Source organism: Lacerta agilis, chromosome 3 (genome assembly GCF_009819535.1).
Source record: "Lacerta agilis isolate rLacAgi1 chromosome 3, rLacAgi1.pri, whole genome shotgun sequence".
Classification (NCBI taxonomy): domain Eukaryota; kingdom Metazoa; phylum Chordata; class Lepidosauria; order Squamata; family Lacertidae; genus Lacerta; species Lacerta agilis.
The window spans coordinates 82,519,083-82,536,667 of record NC_046314.1 but is presented as its reverse complement, the minus strand read 5'-3'; the positions used below and the strand labels follow the sequence as shown (position 1 = coordinate 82,536,667).

Genomic DNA, 17,585 nt, shown 5'->3' with positions numbered 1-17,585 from the left:
TCCTGGACCGTCTGTGGGCCGGATTGAGAAGGTGATTGGGCCGCATCCGGCCCATGGTCCTTAGGTTGCCTACCTCTGGCCTAGAGACTACAACTGGTGCAGAAGGTGGTGGCTAAGTTGCTTGTGGGAGCAAACTACCAAGAGCAGATAACACCTTGCTTGCAGAATGTGCATTGGCTGCCAATCTGCTACCAGGCCAAGTTCAAGGTGTTGGGGCTAAAATATACGGTGTATGGCCCTATGCATCTCAGGACCAGGGGACTTGAGAAGCTTCCTTACTGCTTACATGCCCAGGAGGCCACCGGGGTCTCCCCTTCATGTGGAGGAGCTTCTCCTGCAAGTTCTTGCATGAAATCAAGAAGATCTCAGGAATCAGGATGAGACTTGGGTGGTGGACTAGATGCCTCTGTTTGCACAGCAGAGAAATATACACCTTAGCTGCTAACCCGCTAATTATTACCATGCTACTAATTCTGCACTTAAGAAATTAAGTCTGGGAGCTCCCACACAAAGCAGATATGTAAAAGGACTTCAAGACAGAAACCTTCTCCAAAGGTCCCACCCTGCAGCACGACCTGCATTTCTTTCCCTCTGCCCAACACCCTTTTTTCTTGGCTCTTTATTTTCTCTCAAGATAGCTGCTCGGCCAATTTGTATTCCAGTTACACAGGTGTGCTTCTGTGCACTAGCTGCACTGAGTGCTTCTTATAAGAACATGAGAATCAGACTATGTTGTTATAAGAACATGAGAATCAGCTCTATCTGGCCCAGCACTTTTATTCTAGTGGCCTTTCCCCCTAAGGCACAACAGGGCCTCTGATCACGGCTGCCCATCTTTAGCATAAAGCTTCCACAAGCCTTTGGAATGCATTGCCACCTGAGTCTGTTGGGCTTGCAGGCTTGCAGACAGGGCGGGTTGGGGTGGAAAGACCTGTTGATTTTAGTTCTTTCCACTTCTCATTTTTCCAATCTTAAACTCAGCTCTGAACATTTTGCAGGAAAATCCTCATGAAGATTCATCAGGGTTTTAGTGCGGATTTCTCTTAATAAACAAATTTTTGTATCCAGGTTTGCCTCATGCACACATTTTTTTGCAAAGTAATTTTCCCTAATCTAACGCATTTTTGTATATTGTTTTCAATATCTTCATTTTTAATGCACACTTTCCCCAAATCAAGCATTTCTGTAAGCACCAGTTGGTTGGAGAACTTCACTGCGCAGTTCAGGTAAGTGTGAATTTTGAAGGATAGCTGAGTTGCAGTTTATACTTTGTTTTCGAACGTGTCAATTTGATAAGATTCTGCTTTAAATGTGTACAGAATTGGATTTTTCCTCCATCTGCAGGGGGAAAAAAACCCATTTGATTTATTTGTATCTGAAGAAGTGTGCATGCACATGAAAGCTCATACCAATAACAAACTTAGTAGGTCTCTAAGGTGCTACTGGAAGGATTTTTTTATTTTTTATTTTGTTTCAACTACGGCAGACCAACACGGCTACCTACCTGTAACTGATTTCTTTGATTTTATCTTAGTGCTTATGGCTTCTAGTTGCATTTATGTACAGTGGTGCCTCGCTAGACGAAAATAATTCGTTCTGCGAGTATTTTCGTCTAGCGATTTTTTCGTCTAGCGAAGCAGCAATGCAAATAGCGGTTTTCGCTAGACGAAAAAAAAAATTTCGTCTTGCGAGGCAGCCCCATTGACTTTTTCGTCTTGCGGGGCAGTTTCCACTAGACGAATGCCATTCGTCTAGCGAGTTTTTCGTCTAGCGAGGCATTCGTCTAGCGGGGCACCACTGTATTTGATTTTGGCATTTTTGAGCCAGGTGTTTTCTTTCATTGCGATTGCTGGCTTTCACTAATTGTAGGGGTGGTTCTACTTTATTTTATTCAGTAAGTTATCTTGAGAGGGTTTGCACCCTTAAAAGTGATTTGAAAATAATATAAAATAAAATAAAGATCAGTGGAGGCTGACCCATTAGGCTGAATGAGGCACTGCCCTACCAAGCTGTTTGCCCTCAGCCAGCCCGCCTTGTTACTTGCAACCTGTCCAGGGGGTGGCACTGACTGAAGCTTCCTCTTCCCCAGCCTCAGTGTTGCCATGGCAGAACTCAGCAAGGAAGATGAGGGTCAAAATTAGAATCAGCTGGCTCCCCTTCCAGCTGGCCTCTCCGTTTTCTGCACTGCCAGCCCCAATGGGTATCAGCCTTCACTGCAAAAGATGTCCTTCCCTCCCCAGGAACAATATACATTCAGAATGCACGGGTGGCGGCACTACCAGTTCTCCCTTGGAAATATCCACTGTGCACCTGTTGATCCTGTTTCTTATTCTTGCTGCACATAGCATTAGAGCTTTAACTCTAGACTCCCCCTCCACTTAGAAGCGGCTTTATAATGTGAGTCTCCTTTATTGGCCCAGACTTGAACAGTCGGCACTGCACTGTTCTCCACCGGTGGTCTTTGCACTAGTCTGTGCCACCTGTTTCCTGTTGAGGTAGATTCTGGATGCCTTACCAGACGCAGCTCAAACTGTGCAGACTTCTTACAGTGATGCCGGTATCAGAGCTTGTAGCTCAGGCTGAAGCCATCTGCTTCAGGAGGCAGCTCTGCTCTGCGCTCCCCAACAAGGCAGCACGCTGGGGGCTCTGATCATTCAGCACACACTGAACAGCATTGCAACTGACGTGCCATCTGCTGACTGTGGCAGGGCTGGGAAAGTAGCAAAGAATCAAGGTCTGTAGAGATCAGCAGCACCACCAATCTATAGGGCTCACTTTCCAGTGTCACAACGAAAATATCCCTGTTGGTGAAAAATTACTATTATTATCTTCTCAGTCCTCGAGACAATGTAGGCCGCACATCTAAAACAGACAAAAAGAGGAAGGAGTGATTTGAATTAGTGGTGTACCAAATATTAATAAGGTTTGCAAAAGCCACTGTTGGGAATAATTGAAAGGGCCCAGACAGACACCCCCATGCCCCACATTCCATCTCTCTCACCTACATTTTTTTGGGTATCTTTCTCTCCTTCCTCTGCATCCCTGTCCCATTTGCACAGGGACGTGGGTGGTGCTTTGGTCTAAACCATTGAGCCTCTTGGGCTTACTGATCAGAAGGTCGGCAGTTCAAATCTGTGCGATGGGGTGAGCTCCCGTTACTCTGTCTCAGCTCCTGCCAACCTAGCAGTTAGAAAGCATACCAGTGCAAGTAGATAAATAGGTGGGAAGGTAAATGGGGTTTCCGTGAACTCTGGCTTCTGTCACGGTGTTCCGTTGCGCCAGAAGCGATTTAGTCATGCTGGCCACGTGACCTGGAAAGCTGTCTGTGGACAAATGCTGGCTCCCTTGGCCTGAAGCGAGATGAGCGCCGCAACCACACAGTCTCCTTTGACTAGAATTAACCACCCAGGGGTCATTTCCTTTTATCTTTTACACTGGATCAGATTTTGGGGTTGTGAAGGAGATACAAGGGTGATGGAAAATATATTCAGCCAACAGTTTTGCAACAGTTCAACTGTCAAGCCTTACCCCCCCCCCCAAAAAAAGAATCCCAGAAACTAATGAGATAACTGGAAATTATGCTCAGCAACATCCAAGGTACAAGAAAGGCCAGTGAAATGTAGTTTCCTGGGTGCATGGAATCCATATTCAGGGTCCTGGAAAAGCTACATTTCCTAAGGTCTCTGGTATCACTGCAGTGTGCAAGGTGCCTGTCATAGACTGGCTGAATGCAGAGGAGTGGTGGGAGAAACCAGCTGGGGAACCCCCAAGGGAAGAAGGCTCAGAACCAGGGAATTGGTGGTGGGATGACAAAGAGTGGTCAGAGTAGAAGAGAGGGCAGACTGGGAGGAGGTGGTGTTGGAGGCTGAAGACAAAACAGGGTTCAGTGAGCAAGAAGAGGGTGTGGCAGAGAGCAGTCCAAACTGGGAGACAGGAGGGGGGGGGGTGACAGTGATGAGACAGGCTACTAAAGAATCCAGAGAGTCTCTCCCTCCTGCTTTGACCAGCTCCCCTCTCTCCCTGAACATGCAGAGAAATGAAGAGGGCAGACCAAAGAGAGACAAGATGACTGAGCCTTAGTCTGTTGGGGAAGGAACCGGGGGTGGAGCCTTAGAGAGTGGTGGGAAGGTGGGGACTTTCAGCAACTGCTTTATTCGAGCAAGACCGACTGGGAAGGGTTGCTGTGACCACCAGAACCGAGCTGTTTTATTTCTTTGAATAAAGAGTTAACTTCACTGGAATCGAGCACTTTATTTATTGCTGACATAGGCCTGACTCCAGTTCCTGACAGTGCCAAAGGTGAAAGCACAGCTTAGATTGCAATCCAATCCAGAGAAGAACTTTTACAGAAAATGGTAGCCATCTTGGAATGACACCAAGCATTATGTGCAGGACAGGTTTGCATTACAAAGCAATTGTGTATTTCAGAACCACCATTCTTGCAACAGTCAAGGCAAAAAGTGGCCTCTTCAACCACATTTTACACTTCATATTTTGAATACTCAATTTTTTAGTATCAATATTAATATTGATATTGGTACAGTGTTCTTTAAAAACTCAACAGCTTTTAACCGGAAATAATAATAAAAAATCTTTCTTGAGCTGCCTGCCTCCCATGATGGAACATAAACAGAACCGCAGCATTAAGCTAGTTACTAAGAACTTAAAAAACAAAACTGGCTCTCTCCTTTTCACCATCGCTACATCCCTGCACCACACACTTCAGGTTCTGATCTCGCTAGTTAATTGTGACTAAATCCCATTCAAACTGTCAGAACAAGTTTGTCATGACTAACTCCCACTGCTTTCTGTGGAACCGAACTTAGTCACAACTCACTTTAACTGGGTCAGGACTCTATGACATGCAGATGGGATACGGCACTATATATGGTGGACTGGTGTTTGCACGTATGTAGTGCTAAAAACAAAAATCCAGGGTTGGTTTTTTTTGGGGGGGGGGGTCAGCTGGAAAGTTCCCCCTCTCACTGAGAGGTAATAGGCAATGAGAATATGAGGAGCGAACAATGTAGGGTAGGGTGTGGAAGCAGGCCCATTTTTCTTAGGTTATTTCCAATGCAAACACTCTGTGTACTGAAGAAGTATTAACCAGAGGCAGAAAATACAGATGAAACACAATGATGCTGTAAAATGCATTTGCGAAAGTTACATAAACAGATGCATGGCATTCTCCCAAGACAGCAAGGTGAGAACCTGTGAGACAAATCTAGCTCTTCTCAGTCTTAATATTCCACTGCTGCCCTTCACTGGGAGCAACATGGGGAGAGCTAAAGGGCTAACACCCAATGTGGCACTCAGCAGAGTGAGATATTCCAGCACTCTGGTGTCACTTCATGGAGAAACATGAGGAATTCAGCTTGATTTATATATTCATTTGACAACAGTTGCTGATTCCAGCACTTCAGAACAGTACACTACTATTATCGGCCTATTATTATCAGTCTTTTACTGGAAGACATATATGGAACAGAGAGCCGAAGGACAAAAAGCAAACCATGGTCCTGGTTAGTCCTGCGCTTCAAGGACTTTGTTCATGAATCTCCCCAGTGCATTTTGCTTCCATGGTGCCTCTAGTTCAGGATGAGCTTTCTACTTTTCTCTCTCCTCAACTATTCTGTGACCTTTCAGAATTCTCACACATTACTGGCACCTTAGTTCAGAGCTGTGCTGCAGCAGTATAGGAGCACATATACTGCATAGACACTCTTTCCCCGTCCTCTCCCTAGTGTGCGTACTCCATACATGTCCCTCTGATGCTTGGTTAAGTGCTTCTGATTTTGTTTTAAACTGTGTTTGGGTTCTTGCAAAAGAAAAAAAGAAATCAGATTTAAGAGCTATTTGATAGAATCTTGGGAATTATGCTGAGAGCGAAATATACTAGAGACAGGTGATGGAAATGTCAGATGAAGAGATGGCTGGGGCACGTAGATAGCAGCTTCATCCAACTGTCACCGAGAAAGAAAGAGAGTGATGGAGTGCCCTTGGTTATAGCTTGGAAACATCGGCACAAGAAAATTAATAGTATAGTAACTGGACCTTGGCATCTCCCAGTTCATCAGTCGTCTTTCCCACAGTGACACTGTGAAATATATATGAACAATTTCTCCTTTGAACACATCTGTTCCAGAGGCTGTAACAACATCATGCAAAAATGTGCTGAAAAGTATTTATAAATATTTAAAATAAAGAGGTGGCTTTAAACTTGCGAAATGGGTTTGGGTTTAAACCAAAGTAAGCACAAGTAAGCACTTGTTCCCAACCAGAGGTTGGCTTGAATATGTTCTTTGTATATAAATTAGCAGCAGAAAAAGCAACAACCATCCTTTTTTTAGTTTATAACATGTGGAAACTAGCGTGATAACGGTTTCTTTATAAACGTGTAAGGAAAATTATAATAAATGTCTCACTTTGCAATAGGAATACTGAAAGATAATATTTAACAAGTGCTACAAAGTGATAGACCAGAGCAAATAATTCATCTTACCATCAAATGTAGTCATTTTTACACCTCCCAGAATATCTGCAAACAGACCAGAGCTCTCTACATTTTTTATCATTCCATTAATGTTTTGTTAAAACTTACAGGTGGATTATGAACAGTGCACTCCCAGTCGGCTTTTTACAAGACACAGTTGAGTGATAAAGAAATGTAAGTCCACATGATATTTCCATTTCCTTTCTGATACTTCTTGCACAAATATTCATGTGATTGAATATAATGGGTTGGTTGCTGCAAGTGTGTATAGCCTTTAAATTTCTTTTCTGCTGTCATTTTTGTCCTTGAAACCAAAACATGTAGATAGTGATGAAGTTATGTACAAATGCTGTCAAAACAAATTACTTTAAAAACACTTCAATTAATATTGGTGCATCCCCTTCACCTTTTTCTATTATTCACCCCGGTTAGCAAGCTTGTTACTAGCAGCCAATCCACAGGTAAGAATTGAATGACAAGACCAGAGGCAGTAGTTTCTATGGCAAAATCGATCCAGCAAGCATCATGAAAATTAATTCCCATGTTATTGGTTATCACATTGCATATAGTAAATTAATACCTGCCACCCTGCTCCTTAGAAAACAGTCAAACACCTAGTGCCTGATTTTGGATAGAAAGGGGGATTCTAATGCTTTGTGCCATTTCCCCATTTCACACTTCAGTAAGCTTTGTGGACATGTTGTTTCACTTTCCATTCCTTCCTTCCGTGCTTTTCTGCTTAGCATATAGCCGTTCTAAATGTAAGAGCCTTTCTAATTCAGCATCTTGTCTCTCTCCGAGCCCAACCAGATACTCATAGGAAACTCACAAGCAGGGCATGAGGCTAATAGATCCCCACCACCACCACTGTGGCATTCAGTGCCTTTGATCCTGCTATCCATCCCTCCATCCTTAGAGGCTAAGGGGCGGCAGCCTGGCAAAGGGCATTATCTGTGGACGCCCCTAAGCTATGGAAGACCTTCCCCTCAGAGGTGACTCTGGCACCTTCATTACCAGACAATGCTGAAGACCCTCCATTTTACCCTGACTTTTAAAATACTCAAGGTGTATGTTTTTAAAACCAGCTTATTTTTTTATTGTAAGTTTTTTTTTAAGGTGAAGGGCAGGAAATACATAAATTCCCTTTAAAAACCATCCAAACTGATGACCATTGCCATATATTGCGGAAGTGAATTTCATGATTATAACTATGTGCTGTATGAAGATGTCCTTTCTGTTTTGTGTCCTGAATCTCCCACTTTTAAGTTTCATTGGATGAGTCTGTGTTCTGGTATTCACAAGATAAAACAAAATACAAAATACAAACCGTATTTACTCAAGTTTATGCACCATCAAATCTAATGCGCACCTCAATTTTCAGAACCTTGAAACCAAAAACATAGTGGCGAATGTAAATGTGCCATCAAATCTAATGCACACCTTAATTTTTGCAATGTAATTTGGCCAAAAAAGGTGCACATTAGATTCAAGTAAATACAGGAATCAAAACATAAAGTTGAATACCACCACCCTGAAAACACACACATAAAAACCATCAGAAACATTTTTTTAAAAAAACACACACACACACACAATTAAAAAGCTGTTTAAAAGAATGTAAACCAGGCTTCCTCAAACTCGGCCCTCCAGATGTTTTGGGACTACAGCTCCCATCATCCCTAGCTAATAGGACCAGTGGTCAGGGATGATGTGAGTTGAAGTCCCAAAACATCTGGAGGGCCGAGTTTGCCTGATGTAAACAGTACTCTCTGCTGGGCAGCAGCAGTCCTTTTGTAGTCTATCAGCCCTCCCCACTAGACCTGGTGGAGAAAGGCTGGAGCAGGACTCTCAACAGGTGTCTCCCCCCTTCTCTTTTCCCCCCTAAACTAAATACCCATTCCTTGTAAAGGTGTTGCTCCAGCCTCTTGATCATCATGGCTGCCCTTTTTGTCCATGTCCCTTCAAAACTTTCTAGTTACAATGTGGAATGTCTGTCGCTATTATCAAACATGCTATTATTTTGCTGTTTTAGGAAACACAATGGACCCATTCTTATATCACAAGCTGTATACTAGTGCACACTACTTAATTTCTCCTATTCTGTTCCTCTTCTTTCTGGAACCAGGAGCAACAAACCACAAGCCTTGGTTTACTGTGCTGCATGAAACAGCATTCATGATTTGTTTTCTTCACAGAAGTTACGACTGGTAATCCAACAACAAACCTTGGAAACAACCACAGGAGTTGGTTTGCATATCGCAGACTGCAAAGGCAAAAGGGAATTTTAGAATTACATTAGAATTTAAATCCACCCCCTCCTGTGTAAAAAACAACAACCAACCCCCCCCCCTATCAAGCAATACCTGTAAGTGTAGTGCATTAAAATATTTAAGATGTTGGCTTTTGCAAATCATTTAAGCCTTCTGTCAGCTTACAAGAAAGAAAACGGTCTCAGCTACAAGCCATATGTGCTCCACCTCCTCCATTGAAGGGAAATTGGTCATTTTGTGAGAGCTATTCAGTCAACTCTTGCTCTGCAGTTGCTGATGCAAGCTAACTGCTCCTTTCCACGACTGAATGCCATTCATAATAGAAATAACTGCTTACTAATTAGCAGCTATATCTGTTAACTGCTTATTTGTTAGAGCATGAATTAGTAACCAGCCTTTGGCTGGGCTATAACGCTCCATAACTCTGGGAATGATTCTCATTCATAGAGTAAATCAATACCTGCCAGCCTACCTTTTACAAATACATTTCTCCACCCACCCAGGGTATCACATCTCTTTTGCAGCATGCTTTCTGACTCCAGCGAGACAAAGTGGAGTGATGGTGGCGACACCTCGTAGTGGATGGTCCATTGTGCACAGTGATGTATTAATGGGTGTGATTGTTGAGACAGCTACCTTTGCCACAGATATATTGCAAAGCTTTTAAAAAAAATAACCGCATAGTATAGGTGGTGCTGCTCTGCATACCAGCATGACCAAGTAGAGACCATAGACAAATTAGTCAGTGAGGGGTACCCAGTGTGGCACTTTTGAGCATGACAGATGCCAAGATGTTATTTCCAATTTCTGTAACTGATAAGACAACCTAATGTGGTATGGTCCAATGGACAGTGTGCTGAGCTTGGACAGCCAGCAAGTAACCAAGCAGCTGAGGGGACAGTAATATTGCATCCTTGTAAATGGACAAGTCAAAGGCTGTAAAAAAATGGACATGTTCTGGCATTACATGATGCAGACACTTTGCTTCCTAGATCTGGCCCAGAGACCACATTTGCTCTGAGTCCTGCTCCTCTCTTTGCTGCAAATCCTACAAGACCGGCTCTTCTGGCATATTTCCACCTGATTTGGAAGGGCAGGGCCCTGTCTGACTCCAGCTGCAAAAGTGGCTTCCCTGTGAGCCCTGCTTCTCATGATACCTATAGACTCCTGGGGTAGAGTATTGCTTATGCGTTTTTGTTGGGGTCAATATTTACTTTTTGAAGATGCTTAATTTTTTGCTCTTAGTCGCGTTATCTTCGCATCTTTACTGATAGATCTTACTATGAATTCTGTGTGGGTTGTTAAATTTCACCATATACTTACTGATAAGTTTTCATGTATTCCTTCCGATTACTTAACTTCTGTTATATTTCTGGAAATAAATAAAATCTTTTGATCTTGTATGCTGCCTTGAGTATGGTTTGACTAAGGAATGGCAGCATACAAATAAACTGTGCCACCCCTGCCTCCTCATTCCACATGCAGCAGATGACCAGAAGAGAGCAGCAGACTGGGTGAGGGGGTAGAGGGCAGACCACATGGCACATTCAGTTCCGCCTTCCGATGCCTTGCCACCTCCACCATCTGATGGAGTCTGCCTAATGAGACATCTGGCTCTGTGTGTTTGCTAAGTAGCTCCAAGTCTGGTCAGTGGATGCATTTGGGACTACATAGTCTTAGGAACCTCATGGCTTGAGTTCCACAGAAGACAGGTATAAATGAAATCAAGAACTAAATTCAAACTGCCATACAAATGAGTAAAAAGTGTGTCTCTAGTCTCTTACATGAAATCATCTTTTGTGGAATAAATCTGTTGGGACTCACTGACAGCCAATGTTTTGCTGACATTCAAGTGCTTAAGAGTGTAGAGATGCACTACCCTTCAAGGCCTGCTCAAAAGCTTTTGATGACTGAGGCAGAAAAATCCAAAAAGCACTGGGCACCTGGAAATTTGATCCCTTTCAATGGTGCCCAATAACTGCTGCATGTGACCCACAGGGCTTGCCACTTTGGAAAACCCCAATGTTCAGCTATTGTTGGTTCCAACCAGCTTGCTTGTGTTCACATGTACCGGCAGCTGTACTTCTTCCTCATGGAATGAGAAAATACTGTTAGGAATTCAGCTGTGGAAGTTGGGATTCTTGGCAAAGGTGAAACCGAAGACAAACAAGAGGCTGGGCTGAATGCTGCTTCGGGCCCTCCAGACATCTTTTTCGTTGCTCGTTCATCATGAGTTGTGCTCATGAGGTTACCAGGTAAGTTACACAGAGCCATGACTTTCAGTGCTATTTTTGACAGCAAATGTTTTGGGGCGGTCATGCAGCTTTGTTTGCAAGAGGTGCAGAAATCTGCTAAAATCCTGTAGCTTTTCATACTACAAATTTCTTGGTTGTTTTTTGTTCTGCTCTACAGTACTGTACTGTATAGAGGAAGAGTGCTCCTACAGACGACAAGTAAGTGTTAACATTAACACTGCAGAACAATAAATAAAGTGGGATGATGTGTGGATGGTCCAATATAAATCCACCACGAATGCACTATTATTATTACATCAATGACAAGTCTGTAGGGGGCCCTTATTTGGATCCCCACCAACAGATCTCACTACAGATGAGATCGCATTAGATAGGTAAAAATGAAACAGAGACAAACATATTGGGGGGGGGAATCAAGAAGCACACACTCCCTCCTTCTCAATCCCAGATGTCTTGTGACTTATTTATTTGTGCAAAAAACAAGAACAACAAACCCAGGTGGACTGATGCTGATTGTTACAGAAAAAGTGGAAAATAATCAGTGTATCTATAACACACCTCCAGATACTCAGTTGCACAATGATCAAAAATATCTATTTCCTCACTGCTAGGAGTTCAGTAGAAAGAATAAACGTTTGCAATAACAGCCCCATTTCCTCACCATCACAAGGTCTCATGCTGAAATATATATTCCCCATTACTTGCAGGTAGCTCAAATCCGTTTATTGTGATGGGAGAAAATAATGCTTTACAGCGCTATTTTAAGACAGGGACTGGCTGATGGGAGTTCAATTATTTCAGGAAATGTATTTGGGCTGGGTAGAGAGTAAAACTTAACCGAACTATTTCTGCATCATCAGTTTCTATAAAGCAAGTAGGCACTTCTTGATTAATATTTTAACAGCCTCACTTACATTGTCTGCACATCTTCACCCCATCATTCTAAAATGGGATCGTTTAAAATGGGATCTTGGTGTAATTTGAAAATTAAGGGTTTGTTCCTTGAGGAAATTTTGATTTAACACTTCCTTCATCTCGGATGTGGAATATAAAACGTTCATTTATAAAAAGATTAAAATAGGATTGGGGGGGGGGAGGAGAATCCTCTTGACCTAATGAACAGGAGAGGGGGGGGGAATCGCTGGAAGCAGGAAAGTTGCAAAATAAAATTCTGAAAAATGGAAACCAAACCTAGAGAGTCTGAAGGAAGGGACCAGCCAGACGGCGTTCCAGGAGTTTTGCTCCGCTCTGTTCACCAGGGACACGACATCTTGCATAATCCTGCCCAGACGCCCACCTGCGAGGAAGGAGGGTGACTCTGGCTACAGAGCCTTTTGGAAGGACTTGCTCCATTTCCAGAATTGCCTACTGAGAGAAGTCCTCCCCCCACGCCATCGAACGGGGAAATGGTCGCCTCGGATCTTCGCCTGTGGAGGAAGATTTGCAGCAAACTGGGGTGGGGAAATAAAGAAAAAAGCAGACACACCGCCACCGCTGCTTGGGAGTCTCCAGCACGCAAGCATGCATGCATGCAGGAATCACGGGGCAGGCGACTCCCCCGGGCGCAAAAGCAGGAGCGCTAGAGCGGCGTAACGCGCCGACACACAGACACGTACAAAGCGGAGTGGACGAACGTACACAAGTTCAGCAGCAGCAGCAGCAGCGCAAGCGGGTTGCAGACGCCCCTTGCATCGCTGATGGGCTTGCAAGCGCGGTGGGCCTTCGCGCTCTCGCAGCGCGCAATGAGCAGCCACACAACAGGTGCAAGCGCGCGCGCGCGCACGGGGAATGTGCAGAGCGCACCGTGCGGATCCTCCCTCCCCGGCGGGATCCACATGCCCCTCGCGACACCCCCTGCAAGACAAACCTATAGATCACGGTGGCTGGGGAGCCCAGACGCCCACAGTCGCCGCTGCTGCTGCCGCGGTCTGTTCCTCTGGCCTGGCTCTCCGCCCGCGACGCTCTTCCAGAGAACGAGGCTGGGCGCCGAAGCGGTGCACCCGACCGCGTTGTGCGTTTTAGCGAGGACGGCTGAAACCTCGGCCGATTCTGCATTTCCTTGCAGAAGAGGAAAGGAATGAAAAAGGGGGGAGGTGGGGGGGGGTATAACCAGATAGATCCGTTTTCTGTCAGCCTTGTTTTGTTTTCTCTAATTGGCCCTGGGGGAGGCCGGGAGAATTGGGTAGGAGGCAGGACTCCGCTGGAGCAGAGTTGATTTAATTGGCTCCCTTTCTTTTTCAAAACTAGAAGGGGCTCGCACTGCGAAGATGGGAGAATGAGCGAAAGTGGAGGGGTGGGGAGGGTAGACGGGTTAACAGGCAGATCCTGGAGGATTGTAGGCTTACTTCAGGGTTAGAAGAGGGTTCCTACTTCGTGCTCGAGCTGAGCAAAAGGCTCAGGAGAGCGGACTTTCCTGAGTCATCTCGGCGATCTGGGGGAAAGGTGACTGCTAGTACGAGAAGAGAGCGAGTTCTCCGGGCCGAGCAACCCGCGCGAACTGGTTAAGTTTCTGAAAGGCTGAAATGCCTTCTAAAGCAGATCACGGCGAAGCAGGTATTGAGTTACACCGCGCAGAGTTCTGTAAGCAGAACAGAACTGGGGGTGCAGTACTGTAGTTGTGCGCTTGCTATCTATCTACGTACCTACAGTATCTATCTGCTACGTTCTTCTAGGAAGGGGGAGGAGCCAAGGCTTGCCACGCCCCTATTACAGACCGTCCTTTGCAGTGAAAAGCCGCTTTCTGCAAGTTTCTCAGTCCTCTTGCCCTATTCATTTCCCGCCCCTCTTTCAGAAGTTATATCCAAGATGGAACGTTTCTGTTTCCCATCTGTAGAGAACAAAGAGAAAACAACACATTAAGAAAACAGAGATTTTATAAATTGCAAAACGAGAGGGAAGAGGGAGGTAACTTCCCAACTGCCCAAACGTCAGTCCAAAGCGCTAAAACTTTGGATAAATCTGACCCGCTGATTCGGGCATAAACGAGAGAAAGGGGGCCGAGAGGTCGGAGGAGGGGAGGGAAAGCGCGACAAGCGGAGCGAGTGTTGTGTCTGGCCCTCGGTCCTCCTCCTCCTCCACTATCAGGCCGGCATGCGATGCACCGCAACTGAGCAACTTCAGCCTGGAGAGAGCGGAGCTCGGCAGCTTTGAAAGAGCTGGGAACGAGAGATGCTTCTTTGGAGGGGGGGAAACAGCACACACAAAACCACCACACGCAGCAAAAGTCATCCCTGCATTTAATTAATCCCAAAATCGGGGGGGGGGAGGGAAAGCAGCTGGAGGCAAGAAGAGGATTACCTATTGCCCCAGCAGCTGCCTCTCGGTTTTCTTCTCCGCACCTCCCTCCCCATCCCTCACACACGCGCGCACACACTTCCCCTCCCTCCTCGCGCCCCCTTGTTCGCTCCTGGGGTTGCAGCCAGAGGCTCATTAGTAGGAGGGAGGGCGAGGACTCCGTGTGTCTCCCTCGCTCTCCGTCGTTGCATTTCTCAAGTTGGCCCCAGTTGGCAGGCGACTGAGTTTGGGAAGCTGGGGAGTTCAGAAAGCACTTGACGTCTCTCTCCCTCCCGCCCCCCCCCGAACAAATACGACTCGCTCTGCTTGAAAGGAATCGGAGCACAGCCAGAAAAGGGAGGAAACCCGCGGAAGTTCTCTGTGGATTTTGCGTCGCCACTGGATCGCTTCGTCTTGTGCCTTCTGGTTTTGAATCGCCTTGTTATTTCGTCGCCGTTGCACGTCTGAGCGTGAAGTTCTGTTTGTTTTCTTCTCGGAGGACTCCGGGATCCGGCGAAAGGCAAGACGGGGAGCGAGGACAGGGGGGAGGAGAGGGGGGGAGAAACCAGATCCCTCGCTGGCTTTTCCTCTCCTCCCTTCCTCGCACCTTTTACACTTGCAATTACTGCTCCCCGTTTGGGGAGGGCGGATATTTCTCTTCGTTCAAATTGACTCGCTCCCTCGCTCTGTTGTGTGTGCGTGCGTGGAGGAGATCGCGAGCTTCCCGAGAAGCACTGGCTGGAGTTGACTTGGCTAAGCCGGGCTGAGGCGCCCTGTGCCCGGCCAAGGCTCCCTTCCTTTCGCTGTATCAATCTCTTCCTGCTTCGAGCCCCAGGAAGTGGTGGGCATTTTAAATACATCTATACAACATACCTATATATCTACAAAAGCGCAAAATAGCAGAGCCGGTTCAGGAAAAGCCGCCTCGCCTGCTTGCCTCTCGAATCCACCGCCTGATGCTGTCTGGGCTTTTTTTTGAGGTGGTGCTTGGGCTGTTCTTCTTCGCAGGCTATGAAGCTTCTGCCTTGAAGATGGAGACTATTTGGGTTTTATTCCTCTCTCTGGTCCCGGTGTACACCAGGGGACAAGGGGTCTACGGTAAGTGACGCGGGGTCGGTGTGTGTTGCACGATTTCCTGCTTTGGGGGCGTGCAGGGAGGGGGCTTAGCCAGGCTGGGATCAAAGTTTTTTTTTTCCCCTACCCAAAAGCACCTGCAGCAGCAAGTGAAAGTAAATGGTGCCCACAGAGCGCAGGAAGGAGCAAGAGGATGGATGTAGCAATAGGTTCCCCCACCAGCCCGGTTCACGACTTCGTAATTCCTTGCCTGTGTGCTGTAGCTATCGCCGCCGCCGCCTCTCTCTCTCTTTCTCCACCCCCCTCCCCATTTCCCAGATTTACGAGTCGAGAGAGACGCCGCCGATTAACCCCTTCAGAGCTTCGTCCTGGGCAAAACAGGGGAGGCGGTAGGTTGGGGATGGCACACAAGGAAACCCGTGCCCACATGGCTCGGCTCCCTCCAACTTGTTGGTAAAGAGAGAGATGCACTTTTCGGTGTGCGTGTGTAGTGTGTACAAAACTATGTCCTCCTGCTCCTTTGGGGAGACGAAGCTGGTTTCCATTTCGTTGGGCTCCTCAATGTTGCCACCCCCCCCCCCTCGAGTCTCCCATTCCCCTCGGGCGAAGCACCCGCTGCCGCCGCCGGTGCGAGCTTTTGCGCCCTCCCTCCCGCTTCGGTTACTTGTTGACGCCGTTCCGGCACAGAAGCGGGGTTGCAAGCCAAGCGCGGGCCCGAAGTGCTGCTGCGGGATACCGGACGCCAGACGGGCTTTCCTAAACGGTTATTAGAACCACATTGCCAAAGCCCAATATGGTTGCAACTTGCAATCCGGTTTATGCTTCTAGACACCCCCCAGCGACTTATATCGCGCCTTCGCGCGCTCTGCCTGCAAACTCACTGCACCTGGGGAAGGGGAATCCCACCCACACACCCTGCTCCCTTTCTTGTCGGGGGGGGCGGTGGTGGCCGGGGAAGTATATTCAGGGCCCCGATTCCCCTCCAGCTCTTTCGTGGAGGCCGGATCGCCAGAAGGGAAGGCAGCCCGACCCAGTCGCCACGGAGCTCCCGCGATTTTGAAATGAAGCGGGATGCAAGCAGGCTCTGCAAAGTGGCAACGCGCATGCACGGCCGCTGTTGCTGTTGGGAGAGCCCCTCGGGAGTTGCGAGGGACGTTTGGGGAGCCGGCGTGGAGGTGTGGAGAATGGATGCTCGCTGCGCAAGGCGGCGAGGGCCGTGGGGGTAAGAGAAAGCGCGCCCCTTCCATCCGCCATCCACTTCTTTACTGGCTCCGTGGGCTTAAAAAAAAAAAAAAAGTGGGGCGGGGGCGTCGTTCGGGTGGCGGCTTCGATCCCCAGCGATCGCCTTCCTCTCTCCGCTGCCTCCCCGTCTCTTATTTATGTTGTGAAAGAAGCGTCCCCACCTCCTACCCCTTTTCCACGATCCCACTGCAGCTGAGGGAGGATAGCTGACGCCCCCCGTTTGCAAATGGATGCACTCGCGCGCGCTCACACGTGCACTTGGCCGGGCAGCTGGCGCGCACCGCCGTGGTCTCAAACAAGCGCAAGAGTCGTTGCCAGTCGGCCTCATCGAGGGCCGGCCAGTGAGGGACTTAACCCGGCGCAAGAGATGCGGAGCTTCCGCCGACGTTGGCGTGTGCAGGTGCGCTCACGCTGCCCCGGCTTTTGTGTGGAGATCTGCATCTCAGAAACTCCTATTTTAATATATTTGTTGCTTAAGGGGTTTTTTGTGTTTTGTTTTTTTAAAAAAGAACTTGCCAGACTTATCAAAGCTCTGTTTTGCCTTACCACTTCATCGTAATAAAGTCAACCTTCAGAAGAAGCGTGTCTCTCATATCCCTACAGGGGAGAGGGAGAGTTAAAACAGTAACAGCTGAACCAGCATTTAGCTGGAACTTACCTATGTGTAAACACCATCAAGGCTGAGTTCGGTGCAGCCTATTCCCCACTGCAGCTAAAAGTCTTTGTAGGTCACTTTAATTATGCTTTTCTTTCTTTTTTTTTTAAAAAGGGAATTTATTCTCCTCCCTTAGGGCTGGGGTTGTTAGTTGGAGTCTAGTTCTGTTTTGTGAAATAACTGCTTTAAATCGATGCTGTTTTGCTCCAGCTTCCTCCTCAGCCCTTGTATCTCTGTGTCTGTCAAGGGGAAGGGAGAATGGGGGGATTTAAGGTCCAGAGGGAAATTAGGAGAAGCACCCGAGAGCAGTGAGACGGGGTGTA

At 46.9% G+C, this 17,585-nt stretch overlaps 1 protein-coding gene across 1 annotated transcript in view; it reads left to right on the top strand.

Annotated features, from left to right (window-relative positions):
- The first annotated feature begins 14,356 nt into the window (after positions 1 to 14,356).
- The window catches only part of MDGA1 (MAM domain containing glycosylphosphatidylinositol anchor 1), a 254,017-nt gene continuing 250,788 nt past the window's right edge, over positions 14,357 to 17,585 (top strand). The window contains exon 1 of the mRNA XM_033144575.1: positions 14,357 to 15,389. Within this exon, the coding sequence (XP_033000466.1) occupies positions 15,248 to 15,389 (142 nt within the window). The 5' untranslated portion in view covers positions 14,357 to 15,247. The remainder of the gene's footprint in view (positions 15,390 to 17,585) is intronic.